This window comes from Melospiza georgiana, chromosome 4 (genome assembly GCF_028018845.1).
Source record: "Melospiza georgiana isolate bMelGeo1 chromosome 4, bMelGeo1.pri, whole genome shotgun sequence".
In the NCBI taxonomy this organism is placed as follows: domain Eukaryota; kingdom Metazoa; phylum Chordata; class Aves; order Passeriformes; family Passerellidae; genus Melospiza; species Melospiza georgiana.
The window spans coordinates 13,492,601-13,516,121 of record NC_080433.1 but is presented as its reverse complement, the minus strand read 5'-3'; the positions used below and the strand labels follow the sequence as shown (position 1 = coordinate 13,516,121).

General features: G+C 42.7%; 1 protein-coding gene across 1 annotated transcript; it reads left to right on the top strand.

Annotated features, from left to right (window-relative positions):
- Positions 1-233: 233 nt before the first annotated feature.
- Positions 234-22,711, top strand: LOC131083111 (zinc finger CCCH-type antiviral protein 1-like). The gene is made up of 16 exons (XM_058023455.1): positions 234-594; positions 2,406-2,538; positions 5,123-5,375; positions 5,483-5,593; positions 5,965-6,033; positions 6,972-7,058; positions 8,027-8,107; positions 8,464-8,565; positions 10,002-10,125; positions 11,325-11,490; positions 13,053-13,173; positions 13,730-13,826; positions 14,222-14,303; positions 18,901-19,031; positions 20,181-20,332; positions 20,901-22,711. The coding sequence occupies exons 1-16, from the start codon at positions 314-316 to the stop codon at positions 21,254-21,256; spliced, it is 2,346 nt and encodes a 781-aa protein (XP_057879438.1). The 5' UTR covers positions 234-313; the 3' UTR covers positions 21,257-22,711.
- The last annotated feature ends 810 nt before the right edge of the window (positions 22,712-23,521 follow it).

Genomic DNA, 23,521 nt, shown 5'->3' with positions numbered 1-23,521 from the left:
GGAACGAGATGATCTTTAAGACCTTTCCAGCCCAAGCCATTCCGTGATTCCGTGATAACAACAAGGAAACCTCACAGTCCTTTCAGGCACTTCTGGCATTATTTACTTCCCGTGTGACGTTCAGCCAAGAAGGCCTCGATGCTGGGCAGGTCCCTGCCCCCAGCCGCCGCCCCGCCCGTGCCTTCGGTTTCGATTCCCGTCGAGCGCGGCCGAGGGGCGGTGACGAGTCCCCGCCTCGCTCCTGCTGCTCTTCCCGCTCCCGCCCCGCTCCTGCCACAGTCCGTTCGCGTCCCGTCCCGGGCGGAGGAGCGGGATGTGCGATCCGGCCGTGTCCAGCTTCCTCACCCAGACGCTGTGCGCCCATGGCGGGCGGCTGGGGCTGCGGGAGCTGCAGGAGAAAGTCGGGCTGTCGGCGCTGCAGCTGCAGGACACGCTGTCGGCGGCGGGCCCCCGGCGGTTCCTGCTGCTGGAGGGCGGCCAGGTGGTCCTGGCCGTGACGGACGCGCGGGTCTGTGCCCGCAAGGAGTGCGACGGCTGCGAGCGGCTGCACCTCTGCAAGCAGCACCTCATGGGCAGGTGCCACCTGGGGCCCAGGTGAGCGCGGGCAGACCCCAATGCCCTCAGCCCCAAACCTCTCACACCCCCGAAACGCCTTCACATGCCCCCTAAACCGCCTTACACCCTGCAACCCCCATGTCCCCCAAACCCTTGACAGCTCCCTCCACACCCCACGCCCCGCTGGATGCGCCCTCCCGCCCTGGTGCCCCGGGAGGAGCGGGCAGGAATGCCCTCGGATCAGCCGTGGGGGATCCTTGCTCCGAAAGGACTCGTGTCCTGCCCCCGCCGACGATTTGGGTTTTTTTGTTCCTTTCCTTTTTGTTTGTTTAAATCTGTTCGTCTCCGCACGCGTCGCTCAGCCCTTCCTGGCATCCGGGTGGAATTGTTTACACCTATTTCTCAGAAGGAAAAAGCAAAGTGCTGACATGCCCTCTGGTTTCGCTCGAGAGAGTTACAAAAGTTGAGTTTTGTAGGAAGTCATTGCTTGGCTTGTGGCCCTTTCTTTGAGAGGCACTGTTTGATCACCCAGGTGCATCAGTCCCAGTTTCTGGAATAGGGATGGGCAGGCCTGGCAGCCTCTTCTAGCCACAGGTGGCCTAAGGTGGTGCCTGGTTTAAAAAACATGAAGGAAACCAAAGGCAAATGCAGAAGAGCAATCAGCTTTGCAACTACAAAAATGGATCACTGTGCACTAAGATCTGGATAGCATGGAGGGGAAAAGCCATGTCTCTCTCTCATCATTAGGATGATAAGATTTTCTTATTTTTTGTTACATTACAGACAATAGAGCAAGCTCCCATGGGGTTCACTGTTGGAAATGCCTTGTGTGCAGACACTCATGATGGATGACTTTGTGTGAATTAAAGTTTGCAATGAGGCCATTACCTTCATAATGATCAGCCATCCTGCCCTCTCAATAGCACAAAGTATTTAAAGTCACTTTGGTATGCGTTAAAAATCAGTAAACACAGACACACCTTGGAGCAGACACACCTTGAGGTAAAACTGTCACGAGGAGACCTTTAGGAGTTAGCTAGAGGCTGAAAGAGAAAGGGATAGACTTGAATCTGGTAAATTAACAGGTACTTTCACTGGTTGAGTATGTCTGATCTTAAAGCTGTATCACATTATGTGTTGAAGAGCAGGACATGAGGAAGCTGCATTTTACTGCAATAAATTAATGTATGTCTCTGTTACTGATTTGCTGTACCATTTCAAATAGATGAAAAAAAACCTGCAATCTCCCTCTCTAATTCATACTCATCAGACTTTTGGCTTTGTAAGTGGCAGCAGTGACTTCATTATTGTAGCTTGTTTCCTTAATCAAAACTCATAAGTTAAACTTTCTTATCTGTTTTTGATTTTTTTTTTAATAAAACATCACAGCCACTGAAGATAACAAAATATGTTGTTTTCAGCTTCACTGTTGCTTTTGTTTCGTGCAGACTCTTGCATGTTTATCTACTTGCCATCCCTAGGACAACAACCTTCTATGTTGTTGGCTGCTGTAACTTTTGGCATTTTTGGTGTACTCCTTTAAAATTAACTTTTCCTCGGGTTGTTTAGGTCATGTGACTTGACTTGGCTCTTCCTGGAGGCAAAGAATGCCTGGGGTCAGCCTGCATTGGAGTTTAAAAGGACGAGGATGGGGTCACCACACTTCACAGAGGAGTTCTGCTGTTTGTCCATCCTCTGGCTAATTACAGACACCATCTAAATGTTCAGAGACTCTCACCAAGCCACCTTTCTCTCATGGCTTTTCCCAAGTTGTACATTATCTGAGGTTCTTCTGTAAATCAACTTGACTAAAGGAGTACATATTGATATTTTTGTGTATTTTCTTGCAGCTCTTGTAAGTACTCGCATGACATCATGAATGCAGAGAACAAGAAAGTTCTAAAAAATCATGATTTGTCTGGCCTCAGTGAGAATGAGCTGCAAGTCCTGCTTCTCCAGAATGATGCATTCTTCCTCCCTGATGTGAGTTGTACAGGTTTCTTAAGAGAAAGTTTTCATTCATTAGGAATGGGAGAGGGCAAGAGAATGTGGAGTTCTGATCCTAATGTCCAGCTGTTAAGATATGAAATGGGTTTAGTCAGAATGAAGGAGGAATTGGAATGGCAACGTAAAACAACAAAAAGCCAGATCTGTGAAAGGGCTGTGTACTTGAAATAATTTAAAAACCACCCCCACAGCAGTAAAACTGTTCAATAAGTACCCAGAGTACACATCTGGAGAAGGCCCTGTCATCTGGGATCTGTCAGGAGCAGACCTGCCCTCTGATAGCAGGAGGTGGGCAGCAAGGCTACAGCCTGTCTCGTTGCCAGCTCTGTTATCCCAACAGGGTGGCCATAAAGCTGCTCAAAACAGCCAAGAGAAATGTCAGCAGCTTCACCAGAGGTTTACAGAGGGTGAGATAAGCAAGAGAGAGTTGAAAGATCACAATAATTGTACATGCTTACTGAGTTAAAGGCATGACCAAAACCCAGTTTGTTGCTTCTTCTCTGTGAGATGAAGACTAGGAAGTGAGTGCCCCTTTCCTTTTCCAGTCCATGTAGGCCTGCACAGGTCTGCACACATTTTGGTGCTTGAGGGTGTAAGAGATGAGAAGAACCTGTGAGAAAATGACCAAATGACTGCAGTCAGTTTTGTGTCAAATCTGGCTCTTCCAAAATGCAGGGAGTTTTTGTACACTGGCTTTCTACAAAGGAATCTTTGCCCAGTTTGTATGCCACTCATTGAGTTTGTTAAATTTGGTTGAACATTCCATTCTGGTTCAGCATGTGTGTATAAGGGCAGTACTCTCTTCAAGGTATGGCTGTTTGAAAGTCAGTCATACCCTGTTCCTGGTGAAGAAATTACCAAAGTACTGCCCTTGTCTTTTGCAGGTTATAATCTCCACAGATTTGTTGACACAACAGTTTTGTTGTTTCTTTGTTCCCCACTGTGAAAGTGCTAGACTTTGACAAAGCAGATGTTTTTTTTCTTTTAAATTGTGTAGTGTTTTAAAGTATGTTTTACTGGCAGACTGAAGGAACGTGGTGGTAAGCAAGGAGAATACTAATTGTTCCCAGTAGCGAGCAAATAGTAGAAACTGTTCTTGGTTGGTATTACCCTTCAGTGATTACTAGAAATCTGTTCAGCCCTCACCCCTGGCGGCAGGCATCAATAATTACCAGTAATTGAGAACTTTAACTCCTATCATGCAGTAAAATGGCAAAATGAAGAGAAAACTGGGATCAGTGCAGGCCATTCATAAATCTGAGAATTTGGAGGTTGGATGTAAAAAACAGTTTGGCTGTTTCCTGCTTAGAAATGCTGACTAGTTGTGTGTGCCATGAAGACATGGCAAGTAGGAAGCTCTCAAGAAAGAGGACACTTTGGAATTCTCTGACTTGAACTGGGGTTCAGAGTAAGAAAAACACAACAGCGCCACAACATCAGGGGTTTTCACACTTTCCCTCACCTCTCTGGGTCTCCTATTTTGTTTTTGTTTTGGTTGGTTTTTGTTTTTGTTTCTTGGCCGGTGCAAGGGGACAGTGTGCTTTCTTGATGTAGCTAATTAGTGGATTCTCCGTTGTCATGGTTTAAGCCCAGATAAGTACCATGCAGCCACTTGCTCTCTCCCACCCTGGTGGGATGGGGAGGAGAATTGGAAAAGAGGTAAAACTTGTGGGTTGAGATAAGGATACTAAAATAATTGAAATAAACTAATATATAATAACTGTAATGAGAAGGAGAGAAATCAGTAAAACCCAAGAGAAACAAGTAATTCCCAGTACAGTTGCTCCCACCCACTGACTGATGCCCAACCCATCATCCCTGAGCAGTTGGTGGCTCCTGGGAAGAGGGATTTGGAGACCTGTGAGTGTCCCAGTGTGACATTAGGGCTCTCTGCCACATCTATGTGTCCTCCTCAAAGAAGCTTTCTTATTACAGGCTGCTCTGGGAGCAAAACTGTTACTGTGGTGCTTAGTGGTCAATGTGAAGGAGTTTTTGGTCTGTAATTTCATCCCTCATGATTCTCTGTGTACCTCTTTTTTAGTGAATAGAGGAATAAAGAGTGCATTGCTTTTTCCATATGTACTCTAATCTCAAAGCAGTTTTCTTACCATTTTGTAAACTCAATGCAGGATAAGCCTTACAAATAAGTGCAAATTCAGTTTCAGCTCCATGAAAAGATAACTCATTTGACACAGTGAACATGTTTTTATGGAGATATTTGTTCTTTGTTGTTCATTATGCTATAGGGGTTTTTAAAGTAGAATAACTGTAAACCAGTCTTTTATGCAACTGTCTTGCATCCATTTTATGCATCCATTTTTGGCACTCCTAACCTTGTTGAATTGGCTTTTCTTGGAAACAAAACACGTACAACTTCAAAGCTGAAAATGCATGAGTCAGCTTAAAATACCTGCTCCTCTGTGCAAGAAATCTGTCTGGATTAAAGAAGTCACTGTAAACACATGACTTTTAATCACCATTTTTCTGCTGCATGCCTGTAGGATAAACAAAAATTCTAATTTTGCTTTTCCATTTCTTATTGTATCCTCTCCACTTTTAGACCTGCCAGTTATACAACAAAAAAGGTTATCGCTGCAAACAGCAAAGCAACTGCAACAAGCTTCATGTCTGTTACTATTTTCTCAAGGGGAAGTGTAAATTTCCTCAGTGCCTAATGTCCCATAACCTCTTGGATGACCATGCATTGAGAGTGTTGGAAACTGTAGGCATTGATGGGAAGATAGCTTCACACTTCCAGGCCATATATAATTACAAGCATATGGAATTCAACAGGGAACCAAAGAAGGTGTATGGTAAGTTGCAAGAAACAGTGGTCTTAATAATGATTTTGAGAGTGATAGAGGTAGAAACTGTTCTTGCCTTACCTAGCTAAACCCTACCATCTTTTTGATGCTTTCAGTACACAACAACAGAAATAATAATTTGAAAAAGCCAGTAGTTGGAAGGACTAAAGAAGTGAAGACAACTTTGGAAACAGTGCAGTGCATGCTGGATGTGCCACCTTCAAAAGGTAAATACCTAGATAATAGTACCAACTGTTTCCTTGTGGAATCAGCTTTTGTATTTCTCTTCTTGCAATATATACACATTTTTTCCTCTCTGCTATTATGCACTTGCAAGAATGGAGGAAGTCATGGCAGAGTCATATGGGAGGGAGAGCTGCACTTTTATTGCCTGAAGTACTGCATTGAAAACAGCAGTTGAGTGTCTGGCAATAACGGTGACTAGCTGGGCTTTGTAACTGTAATTGCACCTCTGTGGTATCAGCAGTGGAGTGCTAATGGAAAATCACATGTGTGATGGACATAATTCCTCACAGAGATTGGGATATCAGCTGGCTGAGCAGCCCAGCAGTGCTGCTCATTCAATCTTCTCACACAGGTCCCAGTAGCACCGGACCTGCCCAGAGCCGAGACCAGTTGCCAACAGGAGCAGGAGGTAAAGATAAAGGTATGGATTGTTTCTCACCCTCCAGTCTTGAGACCAGTGGTTTTCACTGGGCCTTGATTTCACACAGCCTGACAGCTCCCACTGGTAGTTGAGTGCAGCAGCTTATGTGTGTGCCTTGCTGAGTGCTGAAATCCATGGCACCAGATGGCCAGCAGAGCAGTGTTGGAATTTCTGCCCAAGCATTGTGCAGTGCTCTGTAACTGTCCTGGACACCTTTTTTCCTAGCTAGGAAGGTGACAGAATTGTATCAGTGCATGCAGGATCTTGCCTTGCCTGCTGTTTCTAGGCAATGAATATGGCTTTGTCATTAGAGCTGTTATCTCAATACACCTTCCAGTGAGTGAATAGCAACTTGTAAATCTCTTGTTCTTCTGGGCAGAAGGACCTTGGCTTTAAAGCTTGTCAGAGTCCAGTACTTTCTGGAGTACTGGAGGTTGTTTAGATATTCCACACATGGATGGTGTAATGTTTCATATCAAGTCACACATGTGATGGATACAATTCTCCACAGAGACTGGGATATCAGCTTGCTGAGCTTGTGGCCCAGCAGTGCTGCTCATTCAATCTTCTAACACAAGTCCCAGTTGTCACAGATATATTTTATGAAAAATCCTTTCATTAGGACCTTTTCTGTGGAGAAGCTTCAGCTTCTCCATGTTTTGCTGCTTTGGAATGTGATTTGGAGAATTGTTTACCCAGCATGTGGAATTGTTTTTACTTGATGACCAATGACAGCCACCTGTGTCGAGGCTGTGAGCTGTCACAAGATTTTATTATCATTCCTTTCTACTCCTTTCAAGCCTTCTGATTAAATCCTTTCTTCTATTCTTTTAGTACAGTTTTACAATATCGTTTTCTTTTAATATAATAAATATCATCAAATAATAAATCAGCCCTCTGTAACATGGAGTCAAGATTCTCGTTTCTTCCCATGTCAGGGTTGTCTGCAAATTCAACACCCAGTAGCACCGGACCTGCCCAGAGCCAAGACCAGCTGCCAGCAGGAGTGGGAGGTAAAGATAAAGGTATGGAAAGATAAAGGTATGGATTGTTTACAACTTTCCAGTCTTGAGACCAGTGGTTTTCACTGGGCCTTGATTTCACACAGCCTGACAGCTCCCAGTGGTAGCTGAGTGCAGCAGCTTATGTGTGTGCCTTGCTGAGTGCTGAAATCCATGGCACCAGATGGCCAGCAGACAGTGTTTGAATTTCTGCCCAAGCATTGTGCAGTGCTCTGTAACTGTCCTGGACACGTTTTTTCCTAGCTAGGAAGGTGACAGAATTGTATCAGTGCATGCAGGATCTTGCCTTGCCTACTGTCCATAGGGAATTACTACAGCTTTGTCATTAGAGCTGTTGTCTCGATACACCTTCCAGTGAGTGAAGAGCAACTTGTAAATCTCTTGTTCTTCTGGGCAGAAGGACCTTGGCTTTAAAGCTTGTCAGAGTCCAGTATTTTCTGGAGTACGGGGGTTCTTTTAGTTATTCCACAAATGGATGGTGTAATGTTTCATATCAAATCACACGTGTGACTTTCCACACATGTGATATCCCAATTCTCCACAGAGATTGGGATATCAGCTAGCTGAGCTTGTGGCCCAGCAGTGCTGCTCATTCAGTCTTCTCACACAGGTCCCAGTTGTCACAGATATATTTTACGAAAAATGCCTTCATTAGGATCTTTTCTGCTGAGAAGCTTCAGCTTCTCCATGTTTTGCTGCTTTGGAATGTGATTTGGAGAACTGTTTACCCAGCATGTGAAATTGTTTTTACTTGATGACCAATGACAGCCACCTGTGTTGAGGCTGTGAGCAGTCACAAGATTTTATTATCATTCCTTTCTACTCCTTTCAAGCCTTCTGATTAAATCCTTTCTTCTATTCTTTTAGTATAGTTTTAATATATCATTTTCTTTTAATATAATAAATATCATAAAGTAATAAATCATCCTTCTGAAACATGGAGTCAAGATTCTTGTCTCTTCCCATGTCAGGGTTATCTGCAAATTCAACACCCAGTAGCACTGCACCTGCCCAGAGCCGAGACCAGTTGCCAACAGGAGCAGGAGATAAAGGTATGGATTATTTACAAGTCTCCATTCTTGAGACCAGTGGTTTTCATTGGGCCTTGATTTCACACAGCCTGACAGAATTGTATCAGTGCATGCAGGATCTTGCCTTGCCTGCTGTCTCTAGACAATGAATATGGCTTTGTCAGGTCTCTCACTGAGTCTCCTTCCAGTGTCAGGGCTTACTGTTCAGTCACACAGCCCTGACTTCTCTGTTGGGTTGTATGAGAGATGGTCAGACCCTTAAAGTGCTTGACTTTGCTACTGCAAGGATTTGACATCCGTGTTATTTCTGGGATGAAATACCAAATGCAGAATCTTTCTCCTAAAGCAAATATGGATTTTGATGTTCTTTGCTGTAGGGAAAAAGAACAGTTCCTCTGATGAAGCTTCAAAGGACAACAAAAAAGATAACTGTGATGAGATCTGTTTGTTCTATGTCTGGAAGTACTGCAAAAACAAGGGTAAGCTTTATGAAAAGTTGTTGAAGACTTGTCTGCAGAGGCACTCCTGCTCAGTGGCTCGGGCTAGTGGTGACAGTTGTGCCTCCTCAGTGGTTTCTTTTCTTTCCAAGTCATTAATAAACACTGTCAGAATTACAAACATAATCAGAAAAAAGCCAAATGGTATACTTAAACCCTTTATCCTCTGGATAATCCAGCCTATTTCAGCCCTTTTGATGGGGGCAGGCTCTGGGTACGTTTCTGTGGCAAAGCCCTTTAAAACACCAAAGTCGATGAAGAAGTCAAGTCCCAAATAAGAAAGATGAAGAAATGCCTTTAGTTTTAGGCTAAAATTCTCTTGTAAAACTATAGAGAAGGACTCTTTTTTTCCCTATAACACTTTAAGTATGAGGAAAAAGTGTGCAAATTGTAAATATCAAGCAAAAACCTCCATACTAAAGTAAACAGGTATTAAAGTAGCTACAATCCTATAAGAAGTTTAAACAGAAAAAGATAGATGAGTGATAAAGATCCTGTATCCCAAAGAAAGAAAAGATCTCTAGTCCTGGAGATAGATAATTTCAGAGATAGATATTAAGAATCTCTGCTTTTAAACAACTCATCTTTAAACCAATACCCCATAAGATGACATGGCCCATAAACACAACTGTGATAAAATTTATAGAAAATGAGAAAGATTTAATGATTACAAATTTCCCCAAACAGATGCTATTTGTAGAAATTAAGTGCCACAAGAGAACTATTTTCTTGTAGAGAAGGCTCCATAAAATTAACAAGACTTCTCTCCATAAGTAAACTAAAGAAAGACTATTCTAGAAGTAGTAAACTAACTAAAAATTTTAGGTTTTGTCTCTCTACATTATCAATGAGAAAAAAAAAGTTGTAAAGGGAAGTATCCTAAAAATTGTGTTCTGATTCTTATTGCTCTTTCTTTTAGTTACTATTAATAAATTTCTATTTATTTTCTATTTATACCCTTTTAAAGTTTTCAGCCTATTTTACTTTTCTCCTAATTCTACCTCACAACAAAAAATAAATCAAGACATTCTAGTAAGTGCACTAGTAGTTAACCAACACTAAACCAACCACACTAATTAGTAGATTAACCAAAAAATCTCAAATTAGCGAACCAAAACCACTACAGGTGTCTTTCAAATAAATTTGGCAGTGTGTATATGTCTATATATATATATATATATATAAAAATATATATATTATATATATATATATATAATATATATATGTTGCTTTTCTTGATAAGACTGCAGAAACACACTCCCCTTCTGTTTTCAGCACTCTGTCTTCATTGCTTATACCAAAGCCCAGGAGAGAAAGCCTCAGAGTATAAAAGATGCTGGTTCTATTTTGGTTTTTTCTTGTCTTGCTCTCTGTGTTAATGACTGCAGAATTCTTGACTATGTCTGATTTCATTACAGATAGATGCCAATCTGTTCATTACCATTTGCCATATAAATGGGAGGTACATGATGGGTTGACCTGGAAAGAACTTTCCATGATGGAGGAAATTGAAAAGGCCTACTGTGACCCAAAGAACAGCAGGTGTAGTAATGCTGGACTCCTTGCTTGGAGTTTTGTGATTGAACCTGTGTAGGAAAACTTGTGTTTCCTTCCTAAAGATGTCTGACTTCTCAGCTTCTGGTTACCGAGCCTCTCAGAAGGGAGGATGTAAAAATAAGAATTTTTCCTTTTAGAAAAGCAAAGAAAGAATGATTGCATGAAAATCCCAGTTTAGTTTTGTCTTCTAAAAGTAACAAAACTATATCTTGCATGTAAAACTCTGTACAAGGTAAAAAGCCAGTGTTTAAAATACTAGAATTTCAGGTCATTAATCAGTTTATTTACAGTAATGAAGTTGGGCCTTTTGACAACATTTCAGAGCTGGTCCTTCTCTACAGCTATTTCTTTCCTACTACAGCTAGTATCTGTAGTACCAATAATAGTAATCTATTATGGACCTAGAGACATTTTATGAAATGTCCTTTGTGTAAGCAGCCCATTTATTTTTTCTTCTTCTTTAATTCTATTTTAAGAGTGTGTTTTCCTTTTAGCTCCTTTCTGAAAAGTCCCACTCAAAGTGACCTGGATTCAGAGGGCACCCCAAGTTTGGCTTCACAAAATAGTATTCTAGTTTTGGTCCATGCCTCTTGGGGCACCAGGTGATTTTGACTGGCAGTTTTCTGGAGATCACAAGCAATATTCCCAAGAGGAAGCTGCCATCAAAGTCTTCCTGCCTGGGAATTTAACTTTTCAAGCCTTGCAGGAGTAAGAGCCCAGGTGGCTCCAGTGATGAATACAGTTTGCAGAACTCACAGCTGTGGTTGCTGTGATTGCATCCTTTGTAACCACAGAAAAGGAAGAAAGTTGATAGGCTGCAGTTGTTTGCTGGCAGATTCAGTCACATACTTTGCACATTCTGCTTTTGTACTAAGACTGTAACCACACCTAGTTACCACAGAAGTTCCTTTTGCCTCACTGTACTTGGAGCCTGACATTATCTGTAAAGCTGGCAGTGCCACATGTGATTGAGGTGGCATTTGGTGTCTCACAGGCCAGAGTTCACTTTTGAAGCTTGGAAATGGCTTTCAGAGCTGCCACGTGCTATGGGAAATAAATACCCCTATTTCAGATCTAATTAGGTGTGGTTACTTTATGTTAGAGAAAAGGCACCAGCTTAAACTGGGGATGAGAGGATAAAATATGCATTCCTAACTAGAATAAACCTGAATTTGTCCTTACAGCTTTCCAAGTAAGAACATTAATTTCCAGACAATGACCTGCTCTTCTTCTTTGGTTCGACGCCTCTCTACACCATCATCAGTCACCAAACCCACATTCCTGCTGACCACACAGTGGATTTGGTACTGGAAGAACAACCAAGACAAGTGGATTGAATATGGAGAACCGGTGAGTTCACATCCTGTGCTTTGAGTCACTTCTGCAGGAATATGTGGGGCCTCTGCATCCTTTCCCCTTTTCTCAACAGCATTAATTAAGGGAGTCCTTGTGCTTGAATTTGACAGTGTTGGGTAAGGCAGTGAAGCTTCATCTGTTCATAACAGATGTGATTTACAGTATAGCAGCACAAAAGGTAGAACACAAAGGTGATCCAGGGCTTGGAAAAGTAGACAGAGAAAGGTGCTGGATAGAGCAGAGTTTAAAAGACTCAGAGTAACCTCACAGAGTACTCAACCTCAAGGAGTGACCCAGGTCCAGGAGAGATCGCAGCTGTCCAGCTGCTCTTTAGCAGGGAGAGCTTGCAAGGAGCTCACTCAGGCTTTCCTACCTGTGGAATGAAGTGTTTGGCTCATAGTTAAATCACAAGCAAAGTAAAAGGTAAGAGTGAGACTCCTTACACCTGCAATTTTTTTGTTCCTTGGCAAATTAGTCTTGGAAGAACCACCTGCTATTCATGCATTAATCACATCATCAGTGTTTGTTTCCAAGCTCATATGCATCAATGCTCACCATGTCACCCTGTTCCTTTGTGGGTTTTTAGACTAGAAAAGTGTTTAGACTAGAAAAGTTCTTGGCCTAGGCCTTTGCTTCCTTTGGAGCCTGAACCAAACTTTGGTCTGATAAGGAGTTGAGTGTACCCATCACAGCCGGTTGCAGCTCAGCCTCGCCCCCTTCCCTGGCATGGAACTGGGCAGAGAGTGAGAAAACTCGTGGCATGAGATAAAGACTGGGAGTTGCTGCCAGAGCAGTGATTCCTTCTCTGCCTTGGGAACTCTGCTCCTTGATAACAGGGTGGCAAATGCTCACACTCAGTGGGATTTCCTTTTCAGGCCTGAAGGTGAAAAATGCTAAAGCAAAAATGTGTGCACAGGCAAGGCAAAGCAAGGCATTCATTCCCCTCTTCCCTTGGACAGGCAGGTGCTCAGCCATCCCAGGGAAGCTGGGCTCCATCTCAGCTCACAGGCTCTTGGGAACACAAACACCATCACTCCAAATGTCTCTCCCTCCCTCCTTCCCCAGCTTTGTATACAGGAGTGATGCTGTATGGGCTGGGATGTCCCTGTGGCCAGCTGGGCTCAGCTCTCCTGGATGTGCATCCTCCCAAGGCCTTGTGCCCCCCAGTCCTGTCACTGGTGGGGTGGGAGAGGAGCAGGAAAGGCCTTGGCTCTGTGCATGCCTAAACTAAATAATAACTGAAACATCCCTGTGTTATCAGCACTGTCCCAGCACAAATCCAAAACACAGCCACTACCAGCTACTGCGATGAAATTTAACTCTACCCCAGCCAAATCCAGCACAAGTTGTTACAGGAATTTAAAGTTACTAATTATTTATTTGTGTTTATGTTACAAATATTCAGTAATCAGCCCAGGCCACCATAATTTCGGGTAGATTCCTTGTCATCCTACACTTGGCCTCTTCTTTCCCTCTACCTCAGCTAGTTATCCAGGGTTTAGTCCTGACTGTGATACTTCTCATTCTCTTCATTTTTTTCTCTTCTCCCCACAAAGGAAGAAGGGACCAGCACGACTTCACCATCTTCTGCTATTATTGAGAATTTGTATCAAGCAGATCCATGTGCCATTGTACCTTTCCAGGCTGGCCAACATCAGTATGAGCTCAATTTTAAAGGTAGTGATTTTAAAGGTTCTCATCTACAGCTATGCAGTGCTTCATAGACTCTTGCAAAGTTTTCCAGCTTTTAGAAGGTATGACTTCCTCTCCTGACACCACCAATTTCACTTACTGGAAGTGAGGTAGTGGTGGCCCAGAGCAAATTCCTCACAAAAGGAACCTTTCCCCCTTACTCATTGACACTCTCCAGACTCACATCTGACCAGAAATATAAAGGTCCATAGTCTTCACATAAAGCCATAAAGTAAACTTTAAGGAAAGTAAGTTAACACTGTAGATGGTAAAAAATACAAGTTAGGCATCTTCCTGCTGCTGTAGCAATGTTTAAAGAGCACTGAGTGGCTTGAGGGAGCAAGGAGGATAGGCAGAGGTTCAGTCACAGAGATACAGGAGAGACAGGAACCTTATACAGCCTGTGTGCAACTACTCCTCAGCAGGTAGAATTGACAGTGAATATGCAGTTTTCATTAAAGGATGACTGATGAGGACAAGATGTCCCTGTCTTGTAGACTTATTCATAACTTTTTTTTTCCTTCTCTTTTTTCTCCTCAAGAAATGATTCAGACAAATATTCATTTTAAAACTCGAAGACAGGTTTGCAGGCGACCAAAATACGTGTCTTCTGAAGATGTGCAGAAGATAAAGACAGGGTAAGTGCTCTTTAGGTTGTTGTTTCATATTTTAGAAGTAATCATAAGGCAAAATGGGTCCCAGTGCTGGCAGTAATTGTATACAAAGACACAAGTGCTGCTGCTGAAGCCTGTCCATGGGACTGTGTCACAAACTGCAGTTGTGGTGCCCCACCTGCTGCCTGGGGTACATACCTGCAGGTACTCCAGCCACAGCTGTTACTTATAAAAGCAAGTGCAAGAGGCCTGTGGTGGTTGAGTGGCAGCATGCAGAGCCCAGCCTACAGACTGAGGCTATTTCCCAGTTTCTTTGTGGTCTATTTTGTTAATTATTAAATACAGGAATTGGCTAAAGAGGATGCTCCAACTGGAGCAGTGCTAGAATTACTAACACTTCATTTCTCTCTGTTGGCAAGCAGCCAGAGGGATTCTTCTATTCCAAATCAGAGCTGTCCTAGTCACTGGGATGCATCTGCACTGCCTGACTTCGGATATAAGGTATCTTTTTTTTCTCCCCTTCTTGTAATTCTGATGGAAAAGCACAGTTCAGAGTTTAACTGAATCAGCTGTAATTGTGTGGATGCTAAAAAGGGACAGGAGTAATTTCTTGGGTGGGTGTGCTAAAGATCTAGGTGATCTCCCAAGGGCTCATGAAACAGCTGCCAAATTGTCTTGAACTTCAACTGCATTTTAGGCATTTATCTACATACCAAAAACTCAAAACTCCACACAACAACAAGACCAAAACTCACTGAGTTTGAGGCAGGAGGAGGTAAATTTGGATTGGAGATTCAGGAAAGGAAATCTCTGTATCCTCCAGTACTGTCACATACATCATGGATATGAGTGCAGACCTTGGCCTCAGGAGGTGCCAGAAATCAAGATCTACAACCATAAAATAAAAAAAAACATTGCAGTGATGTCTTCCACAAAACAAACCCAACCCCTATCTGCCCAAAGTCTGTGTTCTTATTTAGTCTACCAAGACCAAAATGTGTGGGTGTTTTTTTAGATTTCTAGGTCCTGCAGTCCTTCTGGAAGAGCAGCAGTTTTGGAAGTACTGCAGAACTGTAAAAAAAAAAGGGCTTTTTTGTGTTACACGGGCCTTTTGTGTAGTGCTTTGAGAGGTTTTCCTTGTTGACTGTGTCACAGGATCCTGTGTGAAGCTGACCAGGTTGTGTTGGCACAGATGCCCTGGGGGCTGAGGAGCACCAGTGTGTGGCTGTGTGTCAGTGTCAGGGTGTAGTAAAGCATTTCACTTAGAAAAGAGGAGGAGTGCTATGTTGATATAAAATCACCATTTAACAAAATTTGATAGTGAAGGAGGCAGTGGTTTAACAAGATTTGATAGCAAAGTACACTTGATTATTTACTGCATAGACAGGGTCAGACAAAACTGCTAGAGAGACCCTGCTGTTGAGTCATGACTTTCATAAAGAAAAGATGAAATAATAATGAGAGTGTGTGGGAATCTGGCAGGCAGCCCATTTGAAGATTTGCCTGTGATACTTGGAGCCCAGTGGAAGTAACAAAGGAATATGCTCTTCCCTTGGCTTATCAGCATCTTAACTAAAAAGCATAAATTTTTCCAAGAGTGCCAGAAAGGCAGGTACCTCTGCTCTGTTCAGGTGTCTTGAGCTGTGTGTACTTAATTGCTTCCCATACTTGCTCTGAAAACTTGTCTGAATTTTAGTTGCGTACATGTGTTGGGGTGTTTCTGGAGTCACTGGGGTGAATGTGGAAAGCTTTGGAATGCAGTGCACAGATCCATAGTATCTTTTGGTTGTACCTGTGGGGATGTGTGAGTAGAAGGAGCTCAGTTTGGCACCTAAGAACAATCTCTTGAACTTGTGAGTGCCTTTCACAGGAAAGGAAAAGTGACAATGCCCATGATACCTGTTGGCACTAAAAGTGAAAGCCTGAGCTAGATGAAATCTTTCTGTGGGACCCTAAGCTTGTGTTTTTGCAGTAGGTAATATTGGGAGTGGCTGGGATTCTGCATGCTTGTGGTGACCATGTAAGACCTGACAGCTCCAACTCGATGAACTGCCTTCTCTTCAGACATTGACAAATAATCCTGGCAGAATCTGCTGCGCTGGAAGTGATCCATTTTAAAAAGGAACCTGTGAGATAGGCAGAAAGTCATCTTGGCTTAAAATGAGAATCTGTGCTTTGGTAACATTGCTTATTTTTTGAGTATTGCTATGTCTTAATCTGTAAGTCATTGAGAATGGTTCTGTAGAAAGAAGTGTATAAAATGCACAGTGGGAATTGGTAACACTGTTTGGGAAGTTGGTGTGACTTTCTCCTGTCTTTGTTTTCACAAAGTGGAATTAGTAGTTTTTAAATGTTTTAAAGGAAAAAAAAAAAGATTTTATTATATCCTGAAACTTCTTGCTGGATTTAAAATTGTGTCTTTAATGTACAACTGAGAAAATTGTGCACTGGATGTGTGGTTTCCTGTCAGTCTTTGTGTGGCTGATGTGCTGCTGAATCCTGGCTGTGCGGGCCAAGGATTGCTGCACTGCAGCAGGCACAGGATGCAATGTGGAGAGTGAATGTCCATTTTACAGATGTCACTTCTGGTGGGGTCACTGCCACCAACCCTGTTCCTTCCAACCAACACCCCAGTGAAGCAGAGCTCAGGGTGTGAGGCACACAGTACTGCTCTTGTGCAGTCATACACTGGTGGGAATTGCTGCCAGAGCAGGGATTCCTTCTCTGCTTTGGGAACTCTGCTCCTTGATAACAGGGTAGCAAATGCTCACACTCAGTGGGATTTCCTTTTCAGGCCTGAAGGTGAAAAATGCTGAAGTTGTGTAGTTATGCCATATCAGCCTTCAACAGCACTGTGATGCTGTGATCCTTTATCAGCACTAGAAGCATCCTTGGGGAAATAAGGACAAGCCCACAAAGATTTCATGGAAAGGAGAACAGCTTTGTTGTCATATAAAATAAATAGAAGTACTTTTCTTACAGGATCAGGCCTTGTGTAAGAGAGCTGACCCTCTCTTTTACCTAGAAAGGTTTCAGTTCCTCAGGAAGAGATCAGAGAATAGAAGAATCATAGAACAGGCTCAGTTGGAAGGGACCCATTGGGATCATCGAGTCCAACACCTGGCCCTGCACAGGACACCCCAAGCATCACACCATGAGCCTGAAGGATGCAGCAGAGCAAAAGTACATTTGTAGTTGAAGTGGGAATTGTTCATGTATAAATAAATTTGCAGATGACACCAAGCTGAACACTGTAGGTTACACACCTGAAGGACAGGGCTATCCAAGGGGATGTGTAGGAAGTGATCCATGGGAATCCAATGAGGTTCAACCAGTACTGGTGCTGCACCTGGGCCAGGACAACCCAGGCTGGGGATGAACAGATGGAGCAGCCCTGGGAGAAGGACTTGGGGGTGCTGGTGGTGAGACCTGGACATGTCCTGCTCCTGAACGCCCCTTGTGCTGAGCTCATCATTTACAAGGGCCTGGAGTGACAAGACAAGGGGGAGTGGCTTCAAACTGTCAGACAGTAGGTTTAGAGTGGGTATTAGGAATAAATTCTTCCTTGTGAGGGTGCTGAGGCCCTGGCACAGGGTGTCCAGAGAAGCTGTGGCTGCCCCATCCTTGGAAGTGCCCAAGGCCAGGCTGGATGGGGCTTGGAGCAGCCTGGCATAGTGGAAGGTGTCCGTGCCCTCCCTGGATGGGCTCTAACATCCCTTCCAACCCAAACCATTCTGTGATCCTAAATAAAACATGTAGTAGCAAAATACAGAGACATGATCTTCATCCTGTAGGTGATGGTGAGCAATTCGGGCTGTGGTGCCACAGACTGTGCAGTCAGTACTTGCATATCCTGGTTGTTTTATGTGCTGTGCTGTAAAGCTTTGGAAAATGCTCCTGTATTGAGACATGGGAAATTTCACTCAAATTTTTAAAGGCTTTTAAATAAATTCAAAGAAATAGTTATTTCTTGTGCAGCTGATCTTTAGAACACTTCCCTGTGGGTGATCTCCTCATCAGTAAGTACTTAAATGTATCTGTGAAACACAAATTATATCCTACCTTATTTTCTCTCTAAACTCAGCCTTCTAGAACAGGGAATTTTTGTCTGGTAGGGTAAGATGTTAGTTTCCTTGTTACCTTTTAGGATGGCCACAGCTTTCTTGCTTAAAACACTTTGGAATGTGGGATGTTGGGATCTCACTTTGTAATCTTGAGTTCTCACTTGGTTTGAGTTGTGGTAAAGTGGAAAGTATTACACCTGATATCTCCAGGTGACAGCCTGCCAGCATCACACTTCTGCAGTTTATGGAGATAAATGTTGATTCTAGAAGATAAAATACATGAGTTACTTTGGAGAAAAAATGGAAAATTCATGCATGACATAAACAAGCAGAAGAGCTCGAGTAATGTTTTAATTATGTTTTGCATTAAATTCTCTTTGGGAAAAATGAGCATTTCTTAATGGATTTTTAAACACAAATGTATGGATAAATAAATAAAAAAAATGGCTAAATAGACTTTGTTTCCTTTGGGAAAGGAGATGTATTTGTTTAAGCAGGTATTGGAAGTCACATTTGTTTAGAAATGTAGGGTTTTTTTCTGAAGTCCATATTAAAGCGAAGCTAAGTTCTAACTTTGAAAAGCTAAGACACTACAATGCCAGGAAGGTATTTATGTTTTGTTTGTTTAATTTTCAATAGCTGAAGCTCCCACAAATGTCTAGTTACAAATGATGCTGTTATCTAAGATCTTTTGTTCTTAATCAGCTTTAGGTATAAAACTGACACTCTCTGGAATACTCTGTCAAATTTTCTTTTTGCAATTTCTGTTCCATTGAGATTTAAAGTTGCAGGTGTCAACTCCTGGAGATGATAAACCTTTCAACACCCTTCCTGAAGAGAGGTGAGGTGTCCTTGCAAAGCAGGAGTGACAGACTGATTTTCTTGGTATTTGGTTATTCATGTAGTCATGACCTAAAGCATTTAATAACTCTTCATAAACAGAGTTTGGGGCCCTTCTGAAAGTGTATCTGCTGGAGTTAGGCTTCTACATGTTCCAGACTCACTGCAGCCTCATGCTTTTTTTGCTTTTATAGGCTGTGGTGATCAGCAACACAACCTCTGAATACAATGAAATAAAGCAGCTGTTTCATCAGACTATGAAAAATTACAGCATCCTTAAAATACAGAGGATTCAGAACCCATCCCTCTGGAAGGTGTTTCAGTGGTTAGTACTTGTTTCCCTATCCTTATGAGGAAGCAGTCTCCAAGAACAGGTTGTCCCGTATCTGCTTTCTAGGAAAGAAAGGAGGTTGCCACCTGTGCCTTGACATGACTGGTATTTTGTTATTAGAATTTCAGGAGTGAGATTGGTGTCTGAGGCCTTCCACAGAATGCCATGCTCTGTGGGGAGGTTCCCTTTGCCTGGCTCCTTGGAAAAGGGGGAGAGGAGCATGGAGAGAAAGACATGCGTGATGCAGAACTGGGATGAGGATACCTACAGGGATGTGGAAGAGTGATTGTCTTGGGGATGGAGCAATAACTGCTTGCTGCACATGTGCTCTGTGTTACAAATCTTTATCCATTAGAGTACATGAAATACTTACAATAAAGGCTGCTTGGGCCTTTTTGTTCCAGTCAGATTTATTTCAGTGGTTTTGCTGAACAAAGTCAGTATTCACTGAGAAAGAATCCTTGTGTTTTAACTTGATGATCTCTGAGTTCCAGAGCTCCTTTCTGGTTTTCAACATCTGCATCAGTGATACTGAACACTAAGTACATAGGCCAAGCTGGATACCAGCAGATTAGAGCTGGAGTTCAAACATGTTCAAGTTAGTTTGATGTAGGATGAAGCTGTTGCTTAGAACAGTTGTCGAGTTTAAAACAAGAGTTAAGTATTCAAGGACTGTATGGAATGGTAATGGAGTAGAAAAATACTGCTCAAATAAATGCTTTCACCTGCAAAATTATGGAATCTAGAAATTTATCAGCTACTGATTCATAAAACCTTTTTATCTGGCAAAACATAAGAGACTTCAAAGCATGTAATAGTGCATATTTCTTCTCCTCCTCCAATGAGGTAATCAAGCTAAGCAGGCAGAGTTTAACATTGCCAAGTCCAGAGGATGATGGAGTAATTTGGGTTGAAGAGACCTTAAAGCTCATCCAATCTGCACAGGACAGGGACACCTTCCACTATCCCAGGTTGCTCCAATCCCCGTCCAGCCTGGCCTGGAACACTTTGAGGGATGGGGCAGCCACATGTTCTTTGGGCACCAGAGTATGTTCACAGTATGTTCTCAATGAACTCAGTCCATTGCTCTAACTTTCCCTTTTCTTCCATGGTTCACATTCTCCTCCCCTTCATTTTTATCAGGCAAAAAGAAAAGATGAAAAAGGAAAATGGAGGAAAGGAAGTGCAGGAAAAACGCCTCTTCCACGGAGCTGATGTCGCCTTCAAGGAAACGATCTGCAGTCAGAACTTTGACTGGAGAATTTGTGGAAGCAATGGAACTAACTATGGGAAGGGTATGTAGAAAGTGAGATGTCTGCTGAGACTCCCCTGATAGTGCAGCAAAGGTTCTGAAGGAACTGTAGGAGAAAAAAAACCCCAAGAATTGGTATTATGATCCTTCTGAAGAGGGCCAGGATTTGCTTTGAGTTGGGGGTAAGTCTTCTCACAATGGTTAAGAGCATTAGTGATTTGGGATTTGCTGTAGGTGGCATTTTTTGATGTCTGAGATCATAATTTGAACTTACAAATTGGTTTGTATGGCAGGGAGCAGAGGGGTGTGTATGCCCTCAGTGTGATCTTGGAAGGTCCTCATGTTTTCTTGTCTGTCCCTCTCATCACAACACACAGACCTGTACTGTGCTTATTTGTACAGCTTTTAAAAATGGCTCCTGAAATAGCAAATAGTGAATGAAAATTACATAATGCAATCCCCTCTTGCAAAAATTTTGGTGGCATTCGGTAAACGAGTAAGAGAAGTCCTGAAAGTTGAGTCAGATACCTCCTGAAAATCCATGGGATGCTCAGATTTTGCTGTCAATGTACAGATTCTCCTCACACCCACGTTTCCATCTCGTTTTCTAGGAAGTTACTTTGCTAGAGATGCTTGCTATTCTCACACCTACTGTCAGACCACGCTGCAGGGACACTCCATGTTCGTGGCTCGTGTTCTGGTTGGAGACTACGTGAAAGGCAACGCCGCCTACGTCCGTCCCCCAATGAAGTGTGCTGCCAAGCTGTGGCTGTATGACAGCTGTGTGGATAATGAGTTCAATCCTGCTGTTTTTGTTGTCTTTGAAAAACACCAGATTTACCCAGAGTACATCATAGAGTATAGAGAGGAGAGAATAAGTGAGCAGAAAGACACAGGAACAAGTGCGCAAAAAGAGACAGGAACAAGAGCGCCTAGAGAGGAGGGAAGAAAATGTGTCATATCTTAGAGGAACGTGGCAGTTTGTGTCCATCATCTTGTTTTTCATATTGCAGGTGTTCTACTTAGTGACTTTTTTCTTTTTAATACAGTTCTTCAGAATGTTAATCCTGCATTGTTTCTGCATTGAGGAGGGCTGGCAAAGCAGATGTTACATTTGTTGTGACTGCCTTATCTTCTCTTCCTCTCTTAAACGAAACACAGACATTTTGATAACATAGAAAAATCAGAATTGTGGGATGGGAAATTGAATGTTATGACTGCTGTGAGCAAGTAATTGTAAATGCATCGTCTAAAAAAATAGAGAGGACTTCTCTTTGCAAACAGTTAAAAGAAAAATTAACACTACAGTAGTTTTAAAGGAAGCTGTCAGGTTTTTAGTAGCCAGAAATTATTTTCAGTGCAGAACTCACCTGTTCTTGATCCTCTCATCTATCATTATTATAAACAACTCAGTGTAGGTAATAATTACTTGAGTTTGTTTTCAAAGCACTGCTTGTTAATGCTGGTACATGTTTTGAGTTAAAATGATAAACAAAAAAAAGGAAAAGCATATTGTAAATCCATGTTGTTAGTTCTCGAGAATTTTCATCTGTACAATGGCAGATGGATCAGAAAGCTGTTGGATCAGATCCTTTGTGGAAATGAGCAGTTACTTGCTGTAACCTACACAAAAGCAGAGCTCAGCTGAAACTGTGAAAGCCACCACATGTGAGTAAGCAGATACCAAAATGTGGTGGTTTGGCTGCAACTAATGGCACAAGGACATAAAGGCTGTGTCCCAAGGAGCCAGGCTTTCCAGTGGGTGTGTCCACGTAGCACAGTAGGACAGGAGAAATTCCTTAAGGATCATGGAGATGTTCTGTCCTGTTTGTGCAGTAATTTTCGTTTTTCAGATTAGAATGGGACCAGGAGAGACCACTTAGGTTCTCCTGAGGCCAGTGGTAGAACTGCTGTCCCAAGGTACTGTCTGCATGTTCTGCTGCCCACTTGCATGGGGCAGGGTGCTGACAAGTGAGGGTTCTCTTTCTGATTTGGGGGTGATCCTGGGTCGGAAACCTCTGCAATTTCTACTGGATGTTAGCAGGGAGTCTGTAGGTGGATCAAACTGAAGGCCCTCTGTACAAAATGCCATATTCAGGCAGTTTTAGCTGTTCAGAGGGAAGCTGGGACTGAGGACAGAGGAGCAGTAATTTTTACCTTCAGATAAGTTTTACAGAAAGCCAATAGCCTGTAAGGTTTTTGCATCTGTGATAGAAATCTGTCAATCGCTCAAAGATAGCAAGTTCTTCCCAAGTAGAACGGAAAAGATAAATCCAGAAAATCTTACTGAAATTACTTAAAACTAAATGAAAACGTGTGGAGAAGATTTTATCACTTTTAAAGATCTTTCTTTCTCGTTTGCCTGTAGAATTCCTGAATTACTGAGCTTGCTGTATTTGCAAATAAACCCTGTGTTCAGGCACTTTCAGTGTGCAGTTTGTCTTTACATAAACACAGCAAGACTAACTATGCTGAGTGAACAAGCCCCTGCCTGCATTCCCTGTGTTCCTTTGGTGTTTCTAAATCAGAGAACTACACATGTGGACTGCCATGGTAGGGTAGGTGTTCAGCTAATTGCTAAGGAGAGAATATTTCTGTACGTTAACTTCCTAACTAGGAGATGTTTAATATTAAAGTGGTGGGGCAGTTTGGTTAGATTTCATGTAATTAAACAGCTGCTCTGAGCAGTTAATGAAGTACTAAGAGAAGGTGAAAGAATTAAGTGAGGTAGTGGCAGAACTGTTGGTTTTAAATCTCAAAATAGTGAGGTACTGAGAGGTTCTAAGGATGTACTTCTTTAATATGCAGATGAGTAACTTTTAAAGACTCTAAATCAGGCACCTGGAGAAAGCCCCATGCCCGGATGGGGAGGGTGCCAGTGAGATGCTGACAGCTTAGGATCAGTCCAGAGCACCACACACAGAGTGAGGACACAGCAGTACAGGAACTGCAGAGCTGTTCATGGTCCAACCCACCCTGCAGCAGGGATGGACGCAGCTCTCTGGTGCACAAGGCTTTGGCTTTTCCATCAGAGGGCTGGACTGGGGGGGAAAAGAGCTGCAGTCTGGGTAACTGAGCTGAAGGGGGAGGAAAGCTGGAAAATGAGAAACAAAAGAGAAACAATGATGGAAACAAAGTGGGTGCACACTGCTACACATCTATGAAATTAGGCTGAAGAACACATTTAAAAGCTTCACACAAGCAAAGAAGTCATGTACTTGCTTGCTTAACA